The 26,780-nt window shown below is 34.9% G+C and overlaps 1 protein-coding gene across 1 annotated transcript in view; it reads right to left on the bottom strand.

Moving 5' to 3' along the window:
* LOC109057228 (contactin-4) overlaps positions 1-26,780 on the bottom strand; it is an 89,065-nt gene that overhangs the window by 33,200 nt on the left and 29,085 nt on the right. Inside the window, exons 2-3 of the mRNA XM_042726381.1 lie at positions 5,034-5,181; positions 127-253 (exon numbers count right to left, since the gene is read on the bottom strand). Of these exons, the coding sequence (XP_042582315.1) occupies positions 127-253; positions 5,034-5,094 (188 nt within the window). The 5' untranslated portion in view covers positions 5,095-5,181. The remainder of the gene's footprint in view (positions 1-126; positions 254-5,033; positions 5,182-26,780) is intronic.

Here is a 26,780-nt window from a genome sequence, read left to right as displayed (position 1 = left end):
AATTCCAGGAATAAATGAGAGAGAGAGAAACGCACACACAAATAAACAAAAAATAATAAAAAGTATTTTTTCCATATGGTCTGAGACTTTTGTATTTGTATTTGTAAGATATTTAAGAAGTCGTACTTGTAATGTGGTGCTGGACTTCCCTTGGCTTTGCAGTTAATGAATATCTTGTTGTCCTCTGCGCTTAAAGGGAAAACACTGTCACTGGGCTCTTGGGTGAACACTGGGCCATGTCGAATAATTCTCTCTAGAAGAAAAAACAAGAAGACTTTTGAGAAGCTCATAATCCACAATCTGGAACATGAATCTAGATCATAAAACCGGTGTGAACACATCAGGTCCGCATTATGTCTAATGTGCACTATTCATTTATTTTCAGCAACTTCCCACACTGAGCTCATTAGATCTGCAACGTAAACACGTGCCAGAGGAACAGCTTTCATTTCCCCTCTTGTAGCAGAAACCGTATCAACATGACGTCCTACTTTTGGCAGGCCCGTAACGCATGGCAGTGTGGCTAGGTCTGTTGTTTCGGTTGACTGCTGCCAAGACACCAATCCACCTCCCTAATTACCCCATGTTGTAGTAATTACTCCAGTGAAATGTATCATTTCTTAAATGAATAAACAAGCTCTCAGAAACATGTATGCCTCTCCACAGAGAAAAGAACTGTGATTTTTCTCCCCCAAATAAAACTCACCTGTAATTTTTTTTTCCCTGTTCTCTCAGAGTGAATGAAATTCATTTTTACAGGTCCCTAACCTTGAAGAGGACAAAAAAAAAAAAAAAAAAAAAAAATTACCCTCCCGCATCATCAAGCTAATGGAAGTGTCCGGGTGTGTTTGCCTGGGGTGAACCCCTGTCTCCTCGCGCTGTGGGAGATGCTACCTTTTTTCACTTTCCCTTTTGTGTGTCCTTTGAACGATGGGATTTAATGAAGCATTTAGAGCGAGGAGTAACACACTTACAGTAGTCCACATTTAGCCATCATTTACGAAGGGGACACGTCCCCATCACTTTTTGTCATGGATGATTTTGCTCCCACCCCTTTATGGAATTTACAACAGGGATGAATATAATACAAAGAAGCATCTACAGTTCTTTAGCAGGACTGTTCATTCCAAGCTCTCTGGAGGAATGAAAAAAAAAAAGAGGAAAATATACTGGTAATTTTCTGACAGGACATTATCCAGTAATTTTATGGACATTTACATTAACCCTAAAACACAACGCAATGAAGTGCAAGATTTAAAATACAACAAAAACACCTGTAAAAAGTCAATATGGAAAATTCCTTCATAAATACAGTTCAGATCATTATTTGATAAATTTTTGAATGTGTTATATGTTGAAGATTTTCTTTGAATTGGTTGATAGGATTCTTTAGGGTCTTAATAAAAAGTCTGTTAGTTTGTTTTGTTATTTTTTATTGATGGTGTTGTAAAAAACTTTTTTATCATTTTTAGTGTAATTTTTTGTTTATATTTTATTATTTTTTTTGTATTTTTTACCTTTTTTAACATTTCTTTTAAGAGCACATGGTTTTGTAGCATTTTCTTTTTGATGTAATTTTTATTTTGGCCACACATTCATTGTGAAACTTGCCAATTATTACATTATTAGGAAAGGCGATTTGCAAAGATTCATTAAATAAACCTTCTTCTGGAGGTGAAGCTGGATCACAAATGATTTGAGCGAACATAGACTCATTTATCGGGGGCACATTCTCTTCAAAAACAAAAGTAATCCACTGTGTCTTCAGCGGCTCAGATGTCGGGAGTAAATGATGACTGCTATGTCCATTATTACATCCAACAACAAATCACCTCAATCACTTAGGAGACATTTTAGTCTACATCTGCTCCGGCGGTGAAACAATGGCGGACTGATGACAGCTCACTCAGGGCGGGTCTAAGGTAAGACGCCAGTCCAGTCTGTGCTGAAATGCTACGGTCAATCAGACTATCATGGGAGGGGCCTGTTTTTGTGACGTCACACAGCCAGCCCAAAAAAAAAAAAAAAAAAAAAAAAAAAAAACACTGGGTGCATTTTTATTATTTCAGGGTGGTTGTGTACAAACACTGCCAACACACATTTCAGTTCAAACAACTTGTAAAAGTGCATGTAGCATTATATGACCCCTTTAATTATTTTACCAAAATAACAGGGATCATTCAAAATACATGTTATTGTTTAAGACAGTTTTTATTTTTGGTCACAAGAGAAAATATATTTGAATTTTTTTTGTGATTCAAGCGTTTCATGAGTCCCTTGTTGTTCCCCTGATCCAACAGTTATTAGCTTTTCTGTCCCCTTGCTGTTCTTGAAGAAAAATGCCTGCTGTTCTTGAGAAAAATCCTTCAGGTGACGGTACCACAAATTCTTTGGCTTTCCAGCATTTTAGTGTATTTGAACCTTTACCAACAATGACTGTATGATTTTGAGATCCATTTTTTCACACACTGAAGACAAATTAGGGACTTGGATATTCTGTATATGTAACTATTACAGAAGGTTCAAACGCCCAGTGATTACTTTTTGAATTTGAAGATCAGGGTAAATTTTACTTATTTTGTCTTCTGGGAAACATGTAACTGTGGGTTGGGCAGTACTAAATGAAAAAAAAAAATAAATATGATATATATATATTTTATTTTTATTTTATTATTATTATTTTTTTTTTTGCAATATGATCGTTTTCAACTGTGATAATAATAAGAAATGTTACCAAATCAGCATATTAGAATGATTTCTGAAAGATCATGTGACATTAATGACAACTGAAAATTCAGCTTTGCATAACTGCAGAATTGTTTTAAATTGTATAAATATTTCACAATATTAGTTTTTTTAAACTGTTTTTGATCAAAAAGATCTAAAAAATCTTACCAACCTCAAACCTTTGAGCAGTAATGCACATTATACATTTTAGTTTATTTACATAATAATAATACTAATAAATGTCACAAGTTCAGTTCAAGTGAATTGGTTTGACAAGAATGACTGATCCACTGTGTAATCCACTGTGAAATTGTAGCGTAAATGAATTTGTACATTTTATTTCTAATCGTAATGTTATCATAACGCTATTAAAGTTCTTAATAATTTACTTACACTTACAATGAATCAAATTTCCAGCAGGAATTCTTTAAAATGAGGGCAGCCAACCTAGTTTAATAACTTCCTATGCTTATTATTATAACCACATCCTTATAGATCCATTCATTGTTTAAATATTAACTACATTCATTTTCAGTATCTGAATGTTAAATAACCATGTCACTTTTAGTAGATCACTATTATTCTTTCCCTCAGTATAACCTATTTTCTCAAGTGAGAATTATTTCTGAATATGTGGAGGCTACATGATATTTATTTATTTCCTGACGCTACTACCAATTATCTTCAAGAGATCTAATCAACTTCTACACCGACAGGAAATTTACTGCAGTTAATTACCGCACAGCTTGTCAGTGTTTCATCAGCACTGTGACTGAAAATAAAAAAGACAAAAATCTTAAAGTCTGCCTTCAAAGCTACGATATGGCAGGTTGTTAGATATGTGGGTTTGGTCTCCTCAGGTCCTCCTTGCTGAATAGCTGCTGCCCTTCCATCTGAGGCTGTCTGGCTTCTGCACTTCCTTCTCTCCAGCTAAGCTTTCTGAATATCAAGCTGTGCAATCAAAAGAGCACCTGTGGCTTGAATGCAAATGCCCATTTGAGTTGGCATAGTTACTGTAGCACAACAACGGCAATAACTGGAGCACTGGCACTGAGTGGGGGACATTGGTTTGTTTAAATAGGGCACCTGCCTCTTCAGACGGCCTCTTCCTTACAGCGCTGCAGTATGTGCTGAGAGTTGCATGAATCATTGGAGAAATAATATGCACTTTTTAATGGGAACTTTAAAAGACTTTTGAAACACTTCACTGCTTACAGGGTCTGATTATGCACATGGAGAGTTTTAGTACAATTCTAGAATTAGCTGTACGTAATATCAATAATTCTTTCAATATTATGTAAAACAATGGTCTTCAACTCAAAGTGGTGGGTCACGGGTTTGTTCTAATTATGGGGGGAAACAATGCAAATAATATAATGAAACAAAATAAAATGGTGCAATATACTGTACATAGCAAAGTAAACAAGTTTTTAAAATACAAAAAAAAAAAAGATTTAGAATATCTAATTTTATTTTATATATTAATTATTCACTATAATAATAGTAGTAATAATAATAAATATATATAAAAAAACTGAAAAGGAAACACAGCACAAAAAATCCCATCCTTACAAGTATTTTTGTCTAATTTTTACAGATATAATATCTTAAAATCCTTGAAACAAGATACATTTACATAAGAGGCAACATTACATAAAATGTTAAGATTATTTATAATAATAATAATAATTAATAATAATATTAAGAGTATATTTATTTTTTTCCTTACTGCACTGGCAGACCTGTTTACTTGTTTTAAGCATAAATACGTAAAAAAAAAAAAAAAAATAATATTAAGAGAGTAAGATATTTTAATATATTTAAATTCACAGTGCAGTCTATGAAAGTGAACATTTGTTTGCAATTTTGCTTCTCAAATACATTTATATACTGTAAAACAAGTAAAAAAAAATACTAACAATAAATGTAAAAATGTCGGACTTCTGTAAGATTGAAAAATAATGTTGGGTTGTCGCTCAGTGCCCAATATAACATCAAAACTAAACTGCTTTAGAACATTCTTCAAAGCTACATAAACATGAATAAATTTTCCAATGCTAGTCTTTTATGAACAAGCAAAGTTTGCCAAAATAAGTAGGGTGAAGTTCTTGCTGAAGAGAAAAATCAGAAACTGTGTCAAGACAAATGTCCTGCTGGGGCAACCACGAGAGCTTGTTCCCAGCATGCATCTGTCTCTAGAGGCATGAGAGAATTATTAGACAGAGGCACAAAAAGCCATTCTCTCTGCTGAAGTGGGGACTATGCAGAACAGATGAGCTATCAAAGGCAAGTCGGGGATATCGTACCTGCTAGGCAGCTCTTGAGTGACAGCAGGATTAAGAGTTCCCATGGCAACAACATCTTCATCTTCCAAGGTCACAGAATCTCTTTTATTTCCATTCAACTGCAAGAGGAGCAAGTCGTGTTCTTCCTATGTAAAGTCAGCTTTGTTAGCTAAGGAATGAGCAAGGGACAGGGTGAGAGGGAGAAAGAGAGAAAGACAAAAAAAAGATTAGAAAACAAAACAACACAAGCAAGAGGAGCTGTAACTTCAGATAAACCAGTGAAATATTAATAATTCATTCATCCAAATAAGGACAGACAGAATCCTATGCCTATGGGCCTGCTCACAGCTGATCAACTGCAGTCTGGATACCAAGCCTACCCTCAATATATCTCTCAGGAGTAGAGGGAATCAGAGAGAGAGAGAGATAGACAGACCTGGAAAGTGCAAGGGCCTAAGAGAGATATGAAAAAATCCTCAGTGGCTTACGGCAGCAAAACCTTGACACATATTCAGCTGCCAAAGGCAATGTTTGGATTGTACTAAAAGTATTGGTTCTATACACTTACACTGGGAAAAATGTGTGATACATTTACAAACCTGCTAACATATTTCATTTTCAGCACGGCGTATCTCAGGAACAGGATTATGATTCGATAGGGGAGGTGATACACTTTGAAAGGGCAGTGAATATGATAGAGGAGTAAGCCATTCGGCGTCAACCCTCCCTCTTTTTTCGAGACAGCGGTGTGCAATTCATCCACCTCACAGGAATTCAATACTCTTTAAAGCACATCAGAGTTGTCGAATACACACTTTAATTTATGAGGGGTCAACATCACCGCGTTGGCTTTTACAAATATGGGCCCTGGTGTGGGACGTGCGGTTTAAGTGTCAAACTGTGTAACCCAAACAAATGTCTACTGCAAATGAGCGTTAATATTCCGGTTGACATTTCTGAGTGCAGAACAGCTTGTGGTTTATGAGCGATATAGGAACACTAGGGACATCACATTTCGAATAAGCCTTGAAAGTCACCGTGATACATAACGCGTAACATTCAGACAATTCTTTATTTTCTGTGAACAATATCAAACCTGGTTTAGTCAGAATTGCTTTGAAGCATCAAAACTGTTTTAAAACATCAACTCTGACTTGAAACATCATTTTGTAAAGAATCGCATTATTTTTAAAGCATCCCATTTGTTTGGAAATATCAGTATTTCTTTGAAGTAGTCTTTTTGAAATAATATCATTTTGAAGCATCAGTACTTTTTACAAGTGTCAGTATCATTTAGAAGTTTCAGTAGTTTTGAAGCATCAAATCTGTTTGCAACATCACTTGTTTGTGAAGCATCAGATCTGTTTTAATTTAACACTGTTGTTTTGAAGCCACTATAATTGCATTAAAGCATCAACATTGTTCTGAAGCATCAGTATTATTATGAAACAATTAACATTTAAGGCACCAGAATTGCTTTGAAGCCTCAGATCTGTTTTGAAACAGTAATGCTTTGAATTATCAACACTGTATTGAAGCATGTTATATATCCAGAATGGTTTTGAATAATCAGAATTGCTTTAAAATGTCAATGTTTTGAATCATCTTTTTTTAAATCATCAGTTCTATTTTGAATTTTCACGATTTTGAGCCATCACAATTGCTTTAAAGTGTCAATATTTCTTTGAAGCATTCAGTTGCATTGCTTAGAAGCATCAACACCGTATTTAAACATCAATATTATTCAATTATTTTGAATCATCAGTACCGCTTAAAAGCATCAACATTTTTTTAAAACATCACTATTTATGGAAGAATCAGATCTGTTTTGAATTATCACTGTTGTGTTGAGGTATTGGAATTGCTTTGAAGCATCAGTCTATTTAGAAGTGTCAGGTCCATTTTGAAGTACTGTACTGAATATCCTTTCAAAGGATTGTATTTCTAAATAATCAACATATGAAAACACCAGTATGCTCTTTGTGTGTCAGTATTGTTCTTTACTTCCATTCAACTAACTTCTTTGATCCACCAAATTACTATCAGAGAGCAACTCAGTCATTGGGCAGCAGAAAAATGAAAAAGAAGGAAAAAAATGATGCAGATCAGGTCTGAGATGAGGGGAAAGATTAAATTAGACAAGATTGATTATGTTCCTGTATTATCTACTCTAAGGAGCCACAAGCCTCTGACCTTCAAGTCCTTCGTTCATTTCAGTTCATCTATATCGATTTGGTTTTCCATTTTTTTTAACCTCCTGCTCCTTTGTTTGTCATTTGCTTCCTGCAGCCCGCTATGAGTCTCAATCAAGTCTGGGCGGAAGGAGGTCAATAGCCGGATATTTGTATTAGTTTTTTCAAAAACTGTTTCCCCCCCCCAAAGATCTAAAAAAAGCTTACCAACCTCAACCTTTGAGTCGCAGTAATGCACATTATACAGTTTAGTTTATTTTACAGAAAATCACTACTAATAAATGTCACAACGTTCAGTTCAAAGTGAATTGGGTTTGACAAGAATGGATGATCCACTGGTAATCCACGCTGTGAAATTGTAGGTAATATGTAATTTGTGACAAGTTTATTTCTTAATCGTAATGTTAGCATAACGCTATGAAAGTTCTTAATAAGTTACTTACACTTACAGATGAATCAAATTTCTCCAAGCAGGAAATTCTTTAAAATGAGGGCCGCCAACCTAGGTTACATAACTTCCTATGCTTTAGTTATTAATAACCACATCCTTTTAGATACATTCATTGTGTTAATATTAACTACATTCATTTTTCCGTACTCTGAATGTTAAATAACCATGTCACTTTAGTAGTAGATCACTATTATCTTTCCCTCAGTATAACCGCTATTTCTATCAAGTGGAATTAGAGAAATTATTTCTGAATATGTGGAGCGCATAGCATGATTATTTATTTATTTCCTGACGCTACTAACAATTATCTGTCACAGAAGATCTAATGGCAAACTTCTACAACCGACAGGAAATTTACTGCAGTTAGTTAATTACCGCACAGCGTTCTTTTTGTCATGTGTTTTCCATCAGCACTGTGACTGAAAATAAAAAAAGACAAAAGTCTTAAAGTCTGCCTGTCAACAGCTACGATATGCGCGGTTGTTAGATATGTGGTTTTTGTCTCCTCAGGTACTCCTTGTCTGAATAGCTGTAGCTGCTGCCTTCCATCTGAGGCTGTCTGGCTTCTGCACCTTCCTTTCTCTCCAGCTAAGCTTTCTGAATATCAAAGCTGCTGCAATCAAAAGAGGCACCTGAGGCTTGAATGCAAATGCCCATTTATGAGTTGGCATAGTTACTGTAAGCACAACAACGGCAATAAGCTGGAGCAACCGGCACTGAGTTGGGGGACATTGGTTTGTTTAAACAGGGCCACACTGCCTCTTCAGACGGCCTTTCCTTACAGCGCTGCAGTTGTAGCTGAGATGTTGCATGAAACCACTTGGAGAAATAATATGCACTTTTTAATGGGAACTTATAAAAGACTTTTGAAACAACTTTCCACTGATATACAGGTGTACAACCTGATTATGGCACATGGAGAGTTTTTAGTACAATTCTAGAATTAGCTGTACGTAATAATCAATAATTCTTTCAATTATTATGTAAAAGACAATGGTCTATCACACCTCAAAGTGGTGGGTCACAGGATTTGTTTCTAATTATGGGGGGAAACATATGCAAATATATCATAATGAAACAAACTAAAATGGTGCCAAATATACTGTACCATAGCACAAGTAAACAAGTTTTTTAAAAATACAAAAAAAAAAAGATTTAGATATCTAATTTTATTTTATTATATTAATTATTCCTATAATAATAGTAGTAACAATAATAAAATATATATAAAAAAACTGAAAAGGAAAAACACAGCAAAAAAACTCCCATCCTTACAAGTATTTTTGGTCTAATTTTTACAGATAATATCTTAAAATCCATCTGAAACAAGATACATTTACATAAGAGGCCAACATTACATAAAATGTTAAGATTATTTATAATAATTATAATAATTAAACATATAATTATTAAGAGTATATTTCTTTTTTCCTTACTGCACTGGGCAGCCTGTTTACATTGTTTTAACGCATAAATATGTGTAAAAAAAAAAAAAAAAAAAAAAAACTGCCAGTGCAGTAAGATATTTTAATATATTTAAATTCACAGTGCAGTCTATGAAAGTGAACATTTGTTTGCAATTTTGCTTCTCAATCACATTTATATACTGTAAAACAAGTAAAAAAAAACAAATTACCCCCAATAAATGTAACAAAATGTCGGACTTACTCTGTAAGATTGAAACAAATGTTGGGTTGTCGTGCCCTCAGTGCCCAAGTATAACATTCAAAACTAAACTGCTTTAGAACATTCTTCAAAGCTACATAAACAATGAAATAAAATTTCCAAATGCTAGTCTGTTTATGAACCAGCAAAGTTTGCCAAAATAAGTAGGGTGAAAGTTCTTGCTGAAGAGAAAAATCAGAAACTGTGTCAAGACAAAATGTCCTGCTGGGGCCAACCACGAGAGCTTGTGTCCCAGCATGCATCTGTCTCTAGAGGCATGAGAGAATTATTAGACAGAGGCACAAAAAAGCCATTCTCTCTGCTGAAGTGGGGGCACTATGCAGAACAGGATGAGCTATTCAAAGGCAAGTCGGGGATATCGTACCTGCTAGGCAGCTCTTGAGTGACAGCAGGATTAAGAGTTTCCCATGGCAACAACATCTTCATCTTCCAAGGTCACAGAATCTCTTTTATTTCCATTCAACTGCAAGAGGAGCAAGTCGTGTTCTGCCCTATGTAAAAGTCAGCTTTGTTAGCTAAGGAATGAGCAAGGGACAGGGTGAGAGGGAGAAAGAGAGAAAAGACACAAACAAAAAAAGATAGGAAAAACAAACAAACACAAGCAAGAGGGAGCTGTAACTTCAGAAAAACAGTGAAATATTAATAATTCATTCATCCAAATAAGGACAGACAGAATCCTATGCCTATGGGCCTGCTCACAGATGATCAAACTGCAGTCTGGATACCAAGCCTACCCTCAATATATCTCTCAGGAGTAGAGGGAATCAGAGAGAGAGAGAGATAGACAGACCTGGAAAGTGCAAGGGCCTAAGAGAGATATGAAAAAATCCTCAGTGGCTTACGGCAGCAAAACCTTGACACATATTCAGCTGCCAAAGGCAATGTTTGGATTGTACTAAAAGTAATGGTTTATACACTTACACTGGGAAAAAATGATGTGATACATTTACAAACCTGCTAACATATTTCATTTTCAGCACGGCGTATCTCAGGAACAGGATTATGATTCGATAGGGGAGGTGATACACTTTGAAAGGGCAGTGAATATGATAGAGGAGTAAGCCATTCGGCGTCAACCCTCCCTCTTTTTTTCGAGACAGCGGTGTGCAATTCATCCACCTCACAGGAATTCAATACTCTTTAAAGCACATCAGAGTTGTCGAATACACACTTTAATTTATGAGGGTCAACATCACCACGTTGGCTTTTACAAATATGGGCCCTGGTGGGACGTGCGGTTTAAGTGTCAAACTGTAACAAATGTCTAGCAAATGAGCGTAATATTCTTGACATTTCTGAGTGCAGAACAGCTTGTGGTTTATGAGCGATATAGGAACACTAGGGACATCACATTTCGAATAAGCCTTGAAAGTCACCGTGATACATAACGCGTAACATTCAGACAATTCTTTATTTTCTGTGAACAATATCAAACCTGGTTTAGTCAGAATTGCTTTGAAGCACCAAAACTGTTTTAAAACATCAACTCTGACTTGAAACATCATTTTGTAAAGAATCAGCATTATTTTAAAGCATCCCATTTGTTTGGAAATATCAGTATTTCTTTGAAGTAGTCTTTTTGAAATAATATCATTTTGAAGCATCAGTACTTTTTACAAGTGTCAGTATCATTTAGAAGTTTCAGTAGTTTTGAAGCATCAGAAATCTGTCTTTTGCAACATCACTTGTTTTTGAAGCATCAGATCTATTTTTAATTTAAGCACTGTTGTTTTGAAGCCACTATAATTGCATTAAAGCATCAACATTGTTTTTGAAGCATCAGTATTATTATGAAACAATCAACATTTAAGACACCAGAATTGCTTGAAGCCTCAGAGCTGTTTTGGAAACAGTAATGCTTTGAATTATCAACACTGTATTGAGCGCATCGCTATATATCCAGAATGGTTTTGAATAATCAGAATTGCTTTAAAATGTCAATGTTTTGAATCATCTTTTTTTAAATCATCAGTTCTATTTTGAATTTTCACGATTTTGAGCCATCACAATTGCTTTAAAGTGTCAATATTTCTTTGAAGCATTCAGTTGCATTGCTTAGAAGCATCAACACCGTATTTAAACATCAATATTGTTTATTCAATTATTTGAATCATCAGTTACCGTTAAAAGCATCAACATTTTTTTAAAAACATCACTATTTATGGAAGAATCAGATCTGTTTTGAATTATCACTGTTGTGTTGAGGTATTGGAATTGCTTTGAAGCATCAGTCTATTTAGAAGTGTCAGGTCCATTTTGAAGTACTGTACTGAATATCCTTTCAAAGGATTGTATTTCTAAATAATCAACATATGAAACACCAGTATGCTCTTTGTGTGTCAGTATTGTTCTTTTATCCATTCAACTAACTTCTTTGATCCACCATTACTATCAGAGAGCAACTCAGTCATTGGGCAGAAAATGAAAAGAAGGAAAAAAATGAGTGCAGATCAGGTCTGAGATGAGGGGAAAGATTAAATTAGACAAGATTGATTATGTTCCTGTATTATCTACTCTAAGGACCACAAGCTCTGACCTTCAAGTCCTTCGTCATTTCAGTCATCTCTATCGATTTGGTTTCCATTTTTTTTAACCTCCTGCCTCCTTTGTTTGTCATTCTGCTCCTGCAGCCCGCTATGAGTCTCAATCAAGTCTGGGAGGAGAGGTCAATAGCCGGATATTTGTTTGATGTCTTTCCTTATGAGATGCATAAGGATGATCTATAACCAGTGAGCATGCGAAATGGAGGATGAAACTATAGCTGCGCAATGGGGGAAGAACTTAATTTGACCTGTACATTTGATTCCCTGCATGCTACCTGTTTTCGTACTTCTTCAGATCAATTAATTCAATCCTCTTCCCTGCACCGCCGTCCTTTGAGGTGTGTTTAATACGCTTGTATTAGATAACTGATATACATGCTTCTCTGCTGTATCATAATTTAAAAAGAGGGTAAAAGTTTATATACAAATGACACTTATTTTAAGACACATGAAAAAAATGGTTGAATATCCACCAGCGTTAAATACACCACGTCCTTATGTTAAAAAAAAAAAAAAAAAAAAAAAGTCCCTGGGGAATACAACATTAATGACACAAAATGCTGTCCTTGGATGTACCGAGAACCATGTGCCATTTGTAAAACAATCGAGTTGGTGGACTTCTGGGACAGCTAGTAAGACCATTATAATCTATTTCCACAGGATGTCTAACAAGCCCTGTAAGGCTCAAGTCATTAATGTGGCATGTTGAGCAAAAATGATCAATGCTAATTTATGTTTCAGTCTCGTCAGCAGTCCCTGCTCACTTCAGAGAGAGGTCAACTCGTTTTTTGTTGTCCACCCGGGCCTTGCACATTTCAAAGTCAGGAAAAAGCTTCCTGTTTCAATCTATGGCACAATAATATGCATCAAATCATACTAGGGGCAAACGTGAGAGTTATCTCTGTGTCAAATGGCACGCCGCGTTTTAATGATGCATGTGACTCTAGCATCTTCGGGGAAGGAGGGAGGGAGTTTCTTGGTCACTGTCCAACCAGATTCAGAGTAGTTCCTTACATGATTAATTTATAGAGCGGGGGAAAAAATACAATGGCAATAATTCTTGTGCCCAGCGGATGACGGTCACAGGTGGTAGAAATATCAAGTGGGCCGAAGCCTGGTTAATGGTGCCTGCGAGGGAAAAGATCTGTCAGGGATAATCTCTTATAATACTCTGCCATAGATAATGTGCTTCCTCCTTTCCACTGGCGGCAGATGAAGAGATTGCATAGCAGACATTATGAAATGGGATGAGAATTATCATGACTATGCTGCCTGTGTCCAGAGCGATAAATGCAGAGCTAGTTCAAATCTCATTGGAAAAATGGAGAAATGGTGGGCGATAGTGCTGAAAAAAGATGGGACACCACAGTATAATGTGATCTGGAAGGAACAGAACTCATCCAAGTCATTATATTTCTTTTTGATTCCCGTTTATTTGTACTTCAAAGCAGGAACAATCTTTTAACTTTATATAACAACACAATATGGAACAACGGTCTAAAACGGTATTGCTCCGTCTCTTGCTTGCTACACCAATATCTCGGATATGACGTCTTAATCACATCATCAGTTAGCAAGGACATAATAAAAGCATCTTTAATAACAGTATAAACATTGTTAAAGATTATAAAAAATACACATGCAGTAAATAATATTTTTAACAATACAATATTCTCATATTTGCATATTTGCAATGTCTATTATGGCTCTAACAGAATAGTTCACCCAAAATTGGACATTTTGTCATCATTTCTCACTGTCATTGCAAACTTTCTTATGATGAACACAAAAGAAGATATTTTGAAGAATTCTGAAGAACCAAACAGTTGTTGGTTCCCATTGACTTGCATGTAGGGAAAGAAATACTATGGAAGTCAATGGGGACCATCATCTGTTTGATTACCAGCATTCTCCAAAATATCTTCTGTGTTCAACATAAGAAAAAAAAAAAAAAACTCATTAATGTTTACATTTACATTTACATTTAATCATTTAGCAGACGCTTTTATCCAAAGCGACTTACAAATGAGAACAGTAGAAACAATCAGATCAACGAGAGAACACAACGGTATACAAGTGCTATGACAAGTCTCAGTTAGTCTAGTACAGAACACGTAGCCAGGGGTTTTTTTTTTTTTTTTCTCAAATATGATAGACAAAAAAAAAGAAAAGGTAAGTACTAGTATTAGTTGGTTAAGTGCAGGCGAAAAAAAGATGAGTCTTTAGATGTTTTTTGAAAATGAGTAAAGACTCAGCTGTTTGAAATGACATGAGGGTGAGTAAATGATGACAAAATGTTAATTTTTGGGTGAATTATTACTTTAAACAGTTACACCAGTAGGTGGTGACATAAACACACACGCACACAAACACAAACAAATTATATGTAAAAGAGTCACTGAAAAATATATATTAATGTGTGTATTACACACATTATTATATATTTTTTCAGTGACTCTTTTTGCATGTTACATAGTTAGACCCGTAGGTCCAAATGAGATAATTAATTCAGGAAAGACACAAGTGACTTTATGATTGAGTCAATAAATCATTCACTCAAGTTTTTTGTTCAAACACATTAACTGAGGAATGAAACACCAACACTGAAACACACAATGTTTTATGGGTAGATCATATTATTTTGACCTGGGTCACTGAATCTTTTTCAGCAAAAATGAACTAATCTTAAAGGGGTCATATGATGCAATTAAAATTTTTCCTTTCTCTTTGGAGTGTTATATAAGCTCTTTGTTGGTGAATAAGGTATGTATGTTTGGTTGGAATGAATAAAGTTTCAAATCCAAAGAGATATTCTTCATAAAAGTTAAGTCAACCATGCCTACCTAAAACGGCTCATTCCAACATGGCCCCACATGTCTACGTCATGATGTGAGAAGATTTGCATAACACCGGCCAAATGTTCACTCAAAGAAAGAAGGCATAACTTTGATTCTCGCTGTTGCCGCTGCCACCATGTTGTGGAGACGCTGTGTGTTTTGTTGTGAAAGTGAAACTACTTTGTTTGGCCTTCCAAAAGGGCACAACTAGAAATCAGTGGTTAAGTTGTATTTACAACTCTGTTACGGAACAGTTTAACCCAAATATTCAGATGTGTGCAGCACATTTTACAGAGAACGAGGACTGTTTCCTGGGAGAGTAGTCTACAATGCTGGTGTCTGTTTCTATAAAGTGGGGCAATTCCAACTTTGCAAGGACATTCTGTTGCTTCTGACTCACAGGCTGTAAGTACATTTTCATATTTAAATAATTTGCCACTGATGATTCAAATGTGAGTTTTGAGCAGTGTAGAGAAGCGCTTGTTGTTTGTCGTTTCTCCAATCACAAATGCAGACATGGTTTTATGTTTATGCTGCTCTGATCACAAATGCAGACATGGTTTTATATACGCAATGCAATATGTAAAAAGACATTATAAGTCATTATAATCAGCAATTATTTCCCCACTGGATGCAACAAATGCTTAGTTTGTAATATTGGTTTTGTCTCACTGCACAGGGAAACGGCATCACAGTATGGTAAGGTGTGTAATATTTCCATCACATGCTTGAGGAATTCGGCCAATCACAATGCACTGGATAGCTGGCGAATCAGAGCACACCTCGCTTTTCAGAACGATCAGCTTTGTAAAAATCGATGCGTTTCAGAAAGGCGGGGCATAGAGGAGCAACAGTAATATACATTATGTGGAAAATAATGTGTTTTTTTTTTAACCTTAAACTGCATAAACACATGGCATTACACCAAATACACAAAATAATGTTCTTTTTAGCAATGTCATATGACCCCTTCAATTTTAAGTAATTCTGTTCATTTGAGCGAAGGTAATTTAAAACTTTAAAGTACCCACAACTCAAAACTAGTCTGAATCTGACAATATTATGTTTAACATGCAGTTACTTAATATTCTAACTTCTTGTTTATTAAACTGTTGTAAAATAGCAATATCACACTCACAATTGTCCTGTTTTTATTGATATTTAAAAATAATATAAGATATTTACTCTGTAAAAAATGAGGGAAAAAAAGTTAAACACTGAAATTTCTGTTTCTGTTCACATATTTTTACAAACATTGCAGTATGTTCATAAGTAAAAAGCCTTTCCAAATATCCAGACATGTCAAACGCTGCCTAAAACCTGAGTAATAGTGCTTCTCAATAAGCCATGACGCATGCTTCCTTAACTCACACTGGCCTGATAAAAATCCAGCCTCCACCTTCATTTACAGCATTAGATAAATCACAGGGTCTCTGACAGCAGATTGAGTCCTCAAAGAGCTTTTGTGAGCTTCACACCATCCTGCAGAAGCCAGAGGCAGAAACGCCGGCTGGGTTTAGACGATGTGAACGGAATCTCAACATGGGCTTCAGTGAGACAGCTTCCATCAAACCAACCAACCAGCTATCAGCCTCAACCACACACAATCTGCCAGCTCATTGCCCCACAACCTGCTCGATTCTGTGTGCCATGCTAAATAATACAATTTTAGATGCTTAGGAACGGTTTTGATGTACTGTTTTTGCAAGTGCTTCAAGATACTGCAGCTCAATGCGTATTTCCACAACTCTATTCAAAGGCTTTTATGGATCGATATTTTGGCAGATATTTGGCCATTTAAAGGTCACTGACATTGTTCAGTAAGAAAGCCAATAATGTATTCAATGAGTTAGTGCCTACATTTAAGGAGCTCATTGATCGAAAATGTACACTATCTGTTTTAAAATATTTTTGAGATAACTAAAAATGTCTAAGTAAATATTTTAGGGTGAATATATGTAAAATGGGCCACAAGATTTTGTATTGAATATTTTATAGATATTTTAATGTAACAGCATTTTAGTATTTTAAGTGCATTTACTTTATGCTTTAAATATGTATGTATGTATGAGTGCATTTACTTTATGCTTTAAATATGTTTGTATGTATGTATGTATGACACACACACACACACACACACACACATATATATATATATATATATATATATATATATATATACATATACATATACATACACACACACACACACACACACACGCACACACACACACACACAAAATTGACTGCAAATACATAATAAAAGGTTAAAATAGCACCATTGGTTGAGCAAATATTGCTGTTATGCTGAAGCCAGACACAAAGTGACTTCAAAGTGTTGCCGCACGTCAGCTAGCCACTAGGGCTCGACTCCGACAGCAGATTACTTGATAAAAATGTCTGGAGGGGTGGATTCAGGAGCGCTGTTTACACATATACACATGGCCTGGATTCCTAGGCTAACACCAACAAGGCCATTTACTCACAGTAATTTGGTTTCCTTGTGAAGGCAGACTCCAGCAGTGCTATCAAAAAAAGACGAATCATTTCAGCAGGTGGATGGAGAGAAGGCTGCAGTGGCCTAATAAAAAAGCACTCTGCATATAGTCCTCCTCCCCCCTCCTATAATAGGGGCCTGCTGGCAAGCTTGTAAGAAAACATGCAGTCTGCAGTTTTGCCAGCCTCTCAGAGAACACCATTAAACAAGAAGCTGTTGACTTGTTATGAATAATAAAACAAAAGTATCAACACTGTGGATGTTATGGAGGAGCACTTATAGGAACCAAGAAGTCGTGCCAGTTCTCAGGAGGGTGACGAAATAGCTCATAGAAAAAAAAATAATCACCCACATACTGTAAGTTCGTGACCTCAATTTTCAAATTCATGAAGGCAAAGTGCTCGGAATCAGCTCACCGCAGAAAAGTTAACAAGGTTTATTGATTAGCAAAACAACAATTATTGATTTTAAAAGTCAAAAACATATGTATTAAAGGGTTGATACATGCCCACACCATGTCAAGAAATATTCCCATCAAATGTGGTTCTTTGCTGACCTTATAAATGCCGCAGAAATTCAAGCACCAAGCCTGAGTTTAGCATCTATAACATCTCTAGCAAAACAGAAAGTCTGGGCATATAGTTAAATTCTTGTTTTTATTTATTACTTTCACAATTCAATACCTTTATATCTATATATAAAACAAGATAATTTATGATGAATGTAACATGAATACATGAGATTTTTGAATGGACAAGCCACATTAAAAATAAATAAATGAAGATCTTGTGATCACATATCAGTTGAACTCTATATACAGTAAATCGACCACATTGCTATGCTGTCCAGAAAACTATAAACAGCTTACAACATGAATTTATGTTTATATTTACAACATTTGTTCCAGAATATTTTAATTTTTTTATATTGGTTTTGAAAATATGAGACCCTGTCTGTGTAATCCAGGCTAAAAATATAATTATGGGATAACAAGAATCAAAGTTTAATTTTAACCATTAATTCAATATTAGAGTCAGTCAATGTTAAAGATATCAAGGTAACATTTTCACAAAATGTTCTTTATCTTATGAAGGATGATTTTATGTAGAAAACAATAAATCACACACACACACAAAAAGATGACTTTGGCTTGTTTTTTTTTTTTGTTTTTTTTTCACAGCCAGGGTCACATATATATATTAAATATTGGTATCTTTTATCACATTTCTTTAGGTTTTAAACAACATTTAGCCACTTGAAGTTGTACACTAAGGGACGTTCACACAGACAGAACAATCACATAACAAAGTTATTGATTCTAAATAAGTGCTGCCGATTTACACCAACATACTTTGTTCTGATTTTTTTATCAGCCATTTTTTTTTTTTTTTTTTTTTTTACATTCGATTTATCTCAACTACTGTATGGTCAGTTTTTCAAATCATGTAACGCATCCAACTAATAGCGTTAATGGGCATCCAGCGGCAGAAACAGCTACTAATGACCTTATGACCTCCAGCTATAAAAGCTTGTGTCAGTGCAAACGGGGCATTATAATGATTTTACTAGTTAAGGTTTAAAAAGGTTACTCCACTTTCATGAACACCCAGTATCGATGGTAAAATCACTGTAACACAAATCCTTACTGTGGCTTATTGCTAATTATCTAATTTTCCAGGAATAACAGTCTTAAACAGGTCTACACCAGGGACAAGGTGACAAAATGCTTTATTGACATGCTTTACACGAGCTGCAAATAGCTGGCAACTGCGTAATAACATTTGTGATCGAAGGACACATGATCCTTTTCCAATCAATGCCCAATGTCTGTCAGTGACAGTGAATGGGTATTTCATGACACTCCCCATGGGATCTCATAAACACCATCAATAACATCTTCCCACCCTTATGTGTATAATTTTCACTCATATGTTGGTGCTTGATACTAATGGTTGTAATATTTTACAGCTTTTCTGACTGAAGGTCATCAGAAACGCTAGCTATTTCTCTCTTTTCTACAAGGTTATGACGAGGAAGCAAATCGTAGATTTACTGTATTGTGACAGTGGACATATACACACACACAACCACACTTCAGTCTTGTTCTGCCAAATTTGTAGTAAAACAAATTAGTGGCTACGTGATATAAACCACCCCTTAACAAACTCAGGAGCCATACTTGTGGCACCAGCACCATCTAAAACCCTGTCAGTTTGAGTCACCGTCTCACTTTTAACGTGCATTAGATGCAGCATTATCAGTGTCCGAGGTGTTATATTTGGAGCTGTAATCTGCGCGCACAAAGGAAAGGGCTCTATCTCTTCCTCTGCACCCCCATGGCTCAAGTATCACCCAGCTCTTTAGAAACGCCACTAAGTGCCCAAGCCAGGCACTCATATTTCCCCTTCCCTCCAGATTATGAATGATAGGGCAACTCTTTTTACATTCATTACACAAGCGCGCATGTATAATTGATTTCGTTCAAATTATGGCACCACGAAATATTCAGCTGAGTTATGGCCGGCCCTTCCAACCCAGATGATTCTCCTTGTACATGAAATACATCAGCAACCCTCACACTGCATCTCGTAAAAAGGCCTTTAGGCAACAAGATTTCATGAAGGGAAATCAGATTTACAAGTTTTAATACTTTTATTCTGCCTACATTAAACAGAAAACAATGCAATGTAAAATATAATAATAATGATTACAATATTATTAATAATAATTATTATTATTAGTAGTAGTGCTAATATGTTATTGCTTTCATAAATATTCTATTTTATTTTAAATAGAATATAGTACAATAGTAATATGTATTGTTTTGTTTTATTTAGTATTATTATTAATTATATTAATAATTGTTGTGATAATAATAATTTGTATAATAATTAAATAAATGAATAATAATTGTGCAGCCCTACAATCAAGCGCAGCAAACCTGGATTTTTGCTGCATGTTTCGCAGTGAAGTGCTTCAAAATTTGAAGGTTTAACATTAAAATTAAGAAATTAAGACAGCTATAAATATTAGAAATTGTAATTTTACAGTTGTAATGTAAAATAAAATAATTATTACTTTTATTATTTTTTCTTAAATGCTGTTTTCAACAATTAAATATTACAATAGTAATATTTTTACTTAGTAAATTTTAGATTGTTATTTAGTATTTAGTTATTTAGTAGTAAATAATAAAATATATTAATTATTATTGTTATTCTATTTTATATAATCATAATTTATATATATTTATGTATAGAAAATATTTAGACAAGCATAGCTTCGCAGTCACAATCTTTATTTGAAAAACTGCAATTATATTTTTCCCAAAATCACACAGCCCTAGTCTTTGTGTGTTCAAAATAAGCCATATAAAAGATAGACAAGACTGCATGCTTGTCACCTGCATAGTGCGTCCAGCGCCTTTAACAATCATACAGCGTTGAGATGTGAAAAATAAAACCCAACAGGCACAGGTTTAGCTAAATGTGTAATTTTAAGTAGATAAATGACATATCATATGCTATCAGACTGCATTATTCCCTGCTACTTCAAAAAGTAATTCAAGGTGAGAACCTGATGCACAGCAAATAATGAATTGCCTCGGGTCAAATTTCCAACCCTGTGAGGATTTGTGCAGATGAAGGTTGTAAGAAGAACAGAAAAACAACATCAAATCACAAAGTGCTGATGCTGTAACACAGGCATCATCACATTGTGGAATATCATCAAAGCGGTGCCGAGCTCTGTCAACACAGCAGTGCTGCGGGTCCCTCAGGGGAATATGGGCTGTCATTCACCTGAATAATGCCACAGACAGGGCTGGTATTTCAGAGAGTAGGGGAAGTCCATCATCCAGGATAGGTCACTCAGAGACTAATCTTGCTAAAGGTTAGATGTGAACTGTGACCAGTCCCCACAACAGGAGCCTTTGACAAAGTGCAGGCACATGGCACAGGGAAAAAATGAGGGTCAGCATGTCCAATGAGCTTCTGCTCCTCTAGAAAACAACTCTAGGGATTGGAATACCATCTTGTGCATTATTTTCTGGTTAAGAAACAACACAGATGTATCAGGAGTAGTAGTAAAAAGGTTATTATTAACTATTATTAAATTGAAAATAAATGACATGAATAACCAAAGTTTGAAATGCCACCTATCATTTTAAATATTATTTATTAATAAATATTTTCAATTATTATTTTAAGAAACACCATATAATAGTATTTATATATTTAATGAACATGAACAACATTAAACCAAGTGGGGAAAAAATATCAATAAACATTAAAAAAATATATCATTATATTTTATATATAATTATATATAATTTAGGACACCATATAATATTATTTAGGTATTTTTAGGTTAGGAAACACTACACAAGTAACAGAAATAGCATTAAACAAGGTGGAAATAGAAAAAATATTAAATTGATATGAATAACCAAGTTTTAAAAATGTCACCTGAATATGTAAACCAGGATACATATAGAAAATATATTAAATTCAGAATGAAATGATTATGTGATATAAATTTAAATAGCAAACTATAGTTTTTAATATTATTTATTATTTAATAAAACTGAATACCATTTTAAATTATAATAAATAATACAAAAAATTTAATAAAAATAAACAAATAAGTGAAAAGTACATAAACAATAGAAATGTTTATAGGTAATATTTAATAACTACTTCCTAAAAATTTATAGAATAACAGAAATGAATATTTTCTGTTATTAAATGTTACCTTATATTGCATGCATTACTTGTTTAAACACTATACAATTCCTGCTGAATTCCTTTGCAAATCAGCAAACTGAATGAATTAAAAGGGTGTCACTACTTACATTCTGACTTTTCCCCAACCCTCACTCTTCACATACAAACCCACCTGACGGTGAATCTATAGCATATCAGCGCATCAAAAGGGCAACATTAGACGCACTTGATATTCAAGTCAAAAGGCTCTCGTTTCAACATGTCAAGGTCGAGAGTGGCATGATTAGATGTTAAAGGGTTTGTAGTAAAAAGCTCAACAATCAGATAGCTTTGCAGGTTAAGAGTAGAGACAGATGAAATATCCTCCTACATTTTTCTCATGCATAAAACAGCTATGCAACTCATTTACCAGCTGTTGCTCACGCAAATGGCTTGGCTAGTCAGAATCCCCGCGAGTGTGAGGGTTTAAAACATTTATACAAATACTACGGCTGTGGAAGCAGACTGCAAACTCTCTGCGCGCATCCATATTTATCAGCTGCATATGGAAAAAGTTCAATGTGAAACTGCTCATAGACAGCCAACTCAAGCTCCTTCCATCTCGGAGGTCTCAACTAGAACTGGTTTAAGAACTTCTTGGCCTGCAAGACCTTAAGGAGCATGGGACCCTATAGGAATGTTGCCATTACCGTGCATTTCTCAACATTATATTGTTTAACAGGAGGAATTGTTTGGATATATCTCACATTACTTGCAAAAATCAATGTTAACCAAATAGTTCCCACTGAGCAACATTTAAAACAAGTGATTAAATGTCAAATCTGAGTGCTGTTTGATTGAATTTAAGGTAACATAATTAAATAGTGTATGGCTCGTGTGGAAGTAAATACAGATCACCTGTCAGGCTCAAACCACAGGAGAAGCATTGCTTCAAATCAAAACTCAGCAAGACTACCACAATTATCTCTCTTGATTCTGTATGTAACCACATACTGCGAGGTAGCACTATATAACAACAAGCACTATTATTCACCAAAAATAGCTTTTGTTTTGTCTGCTGAATGGATGCATAGAGTCAAAATGAAACCACAATTGACCCTATTTGTAGGTCCGGGCCATTTTTTCCAATTTAATTGATTCATTCGAGTGTAATATTTTGCCAAGATGCATTTTTTTCCCTCCAGAAATTGTGATTTTGAATAAACAATATTCACAAATGTTACAATTAGACAAGTTGACAATATGATAACAGTTAAGAGAAAACGGTAAAATAAAACACACACACACACACACACACACACACACACACACACACACACGTATGTATATACATATAAAATATAAATTATATGAATATGTAAATACATGTAAATATTTTCAAAATATATACTGTGTGTGTGCGTATGTATATATACATAATTAATATACACTGTAAACATATATTATAAAATCTATTATGCAAATCGTTCAACAGCACTAGTTTCACATTTACACCATGCTGACCACTGGTTGACCACATGGTTTTGCAAGTTTTTAATAAAGAGAATGCTACTTGAATCATTTTGTAGTTATGTTTTTAAATTGAGTAGTTAAAAAATGTTATCTTGAATCAGTCAAAAGTTCAGGCGGAAAAAATAGCCCAACCTATTTATATGTTCCTGATCTTATGGTGCATCTGTCTCTAAAACAACTTTACTTTTCTGCTGATGCCACCTAAGTCAAATAAGACGGGAATAGCGATAGGTTTACTATTACTATTAATGATGGCCTCCTTAGAAATGAGTGTCGGCTTTGTTTTATTCAATTTAATCGGTAAAATCAATGGCCATTCCATTTTTCTTACTCGCTGAATATACTATTGCACTCTGGAATGTCACATTATGGGAGTAGATTTGTTTGTGAATGCTGTTTCATGTTGACTTTCACTTTACACAGAATTATTACAATGTGGTATAACTATACCAACCATAAAGCTTTACAGCTTCTCATATTATTTTATCAGACAGGATATGAAAGATCCAAAATCTCTGAATGCAATCTAGGTTCTTGCTGTTAGATGCAAAACCAGAACCCAAAGTAAACACCATCCTAAAAGACGTAAATATGTCCTCCAAAGACCAAACATCCTTCCTAGAAAATATGGGGTGAAAGATCTTGTCGAATATCATTCTGCTAGACAGCCAGACCTCTTTTAGCATGCAGATTATATGCATATGTCTTGGTACACATGCATGTTTGCATGCGCTGTTCTCATCCCAATGAATGTTTGCCTTTCCTGCGAGTCCAGAGCAAAACTCTGATATAAGAAATTACAACACATTTTTCTGTTTATTCCAGCTTAACTTCCACAGCTTTGATCTCTTCGCTATCAGTTAAAGCTGGAGTGTGTTATTTTTGATGTTAAAATCCAGTTTAATATGCAGACAACTTTAAGTAAGCCATCTGTATGCTGATTTCCCCAAAAAGTGTAAACACTGTAACTCCGGCGCTATCGAAACAGTGCTCTGTTTGTTCATGCACTCAAACCGACGCATTCACTCAAGCGATGCTGGGACACGACTATCTGTATCTGCTTGTCTGACCAGCAGGAGTGTTTGAGAAAACTAGAATTCAGAAATCATTGCAGAAATTCTAAACGTCAGTTTGAAGACGGTTTACTCCAACTCCAATGTTATTGGCCTTCGGCTACATCCAATACCTCTGGATCTGGGAGTTCTCAGTCTCTGTATGCAGCGTGTTGCACCTCTCGCTCTGATTTCACAGTGAAAGCCTCCTTTAATTGCGATGACACTATTGGTCACAAGTGGAAGTACTAATTCAGTTTTAGGTCTCAGTCTCTTTTACACGTCCCCCCCCCGCACTGAGTGCCTTAAGGACCTTCACATGGTGGTTAATTGATTGCAGTTAGCTAGAGGTGATCATTAACCGAAACATGCTCTCTGATCACATGTCTGACTATTTGAAAAAAAAAGAGAAAAGAAAAAAACAAGGAAAAAGAAAACCAAGTCTATTTATACTTGGTACTTCACACAGATATTCTAAGCTCATGGCAGATGAGCTGGGCTGTCAGGAAAACACTTGTTATTAATGACTCTAATTAAGTGTTAATTCAAAGTGTCTTTTCTGAAATGAGACTAAGTTTATGCCTGTAGTTCAAAAAGTTAATGCAAACTGTGAACATACTTATTCAGTTAAATCATTTAGAGTTTACATAGGATTAAAACAAAGTAAGATCTTGCAGATATTGCCACCTGTTTTTCAGGATTATCAGTATATAGTTGTATACAGGGCCTAAAATTAACACTCGCCAAGCACCAAATGCGAGTAAAAATCTGCGTTGGTAAGTATATGTAATGGTATTGCCACCTGTTTTTCAGGATTATCAGTTACGAAATTTAACAAATACAATGTACTCAGTGAGAACAAAAGCCAGTTTTTGAAGGGGGTGGGGGGGTTACAATGCTGTTTCATGCATTCAGAGTTGTTTACACTGTTAAAGAGTTGGATTCTTATGCTCAGCATGGACAAAGTTTCAGAAAACAATTTGGTATATGACGGAGTATTTCTGTGCCAAAAAGCTTACTTCCGGGTTCGTACAAGTTTCAGACGAAAACACACACAATTATGTCAAAATACGCATTTTTGGCGAGTTACCTCGTAAACGTAGTCTTAAATGTGTTATAAAGTCTTAAATGACAGTAAAGAGTTTGGAGAAAATAGGATATTTGTCAGATTTGCGTCATGTGGATCAGGTTTTAAAGAGACAGCGCTGCTTTTAAAGTAAAACCCCCTAAAGTCAGTCATTGATGTAAATCAAAGAACAAAAGAAAAAAGAGAAAAAAGAGAAATCACTGGACTGCTACTGTCATTTTAAAATTACTTACTATTTCAGAGCCTAAATGTTAAAAATAACGGCTTTCAACTTTATAACTTTAAGTGAAGAAAGTGACGTGACCTGACGTACACACAAACTCTCTAACCACTAGGCCACGACTTCCCCAATGTTGAATGGCTATAATTAATAGGTAAAATTGGTACATTTAAGGGAAAATGTATTTAATAGAGACACCAGTAGCAGTATTGGTATCTATAATTCATTAATAACAGGCTACTTAGCAAAAAGATGCCATTCAAAATGTATTTAAAATATATTATCCTTATGTTGTTTCTAAATTAATTTGGAGGGTCAATGTAAAATTATGTCTGAAAATATAAATATATAAATATGCGATTAATCATGAATAATTACAGAAAATGTAGATTTATTTTATTATTACTATTATTGATTGACAGACAGTACTAATGTTACACTTTTTTATAGATTTTAGATTTCATTTTAATTTCTAATTTTATAGGTCCCCCCAGAAAGAGATTGGATGGCCCCCACCCCCCCCCTTCAAATTTTCAATTCGATAAACTGGCCCTCAAATGAAGCTAACTGAATAGTCCTGCTCTAATCTGTTAACATGGGTGCGGAAAAAATATGCACTCCATACACACAGCAAACTGAGTATGTGTGAAACGGGCGTAATGAATAGTCCTGCTCTAATCTGTTGCTCAAAAAAAAAAAAAAAAATGTTTGCCGAAAACAGTAATGTACGTTTAGTCATTGTAGCAGTAAAGAGTTTCATGGCCAGTAAAAAAATAAATAAAATTGGGCCGGTAAATTTTATCACGTCACTGGCCAATTGCAGGTGTGGCAAAAAAGTTAGTTTTAGGCCCCGGTTGTATAGCTTAAAAAAACAAACAAACAAACATTAGATATATTACACAAAAATTGCCAACTAAGATCACTAAAGCTTAAACTAAAATTTAACTTTTGAATCTTTTGAAACAGT

The sequence above is a fragment of the Cyprinus carpio genome, chromosome B6, assembly GCF_018340385.1.
Source record: "Cyprinus carpio isolate SPL01 chromosome B6, ASM1834038v1, whole genome shotgun sequence".
Taxonomy (NCBI): Eukaryota; Metazoa; Chordata; class Actinopteri; order Cypriniformes; family Cyprinidae; genus Cyprinus; species Cyprinus carpio.
Note: the sequence above shows the minus strand (reverse complement) of the source record. Positions and strands in the feature narration are given on the sequence as shown.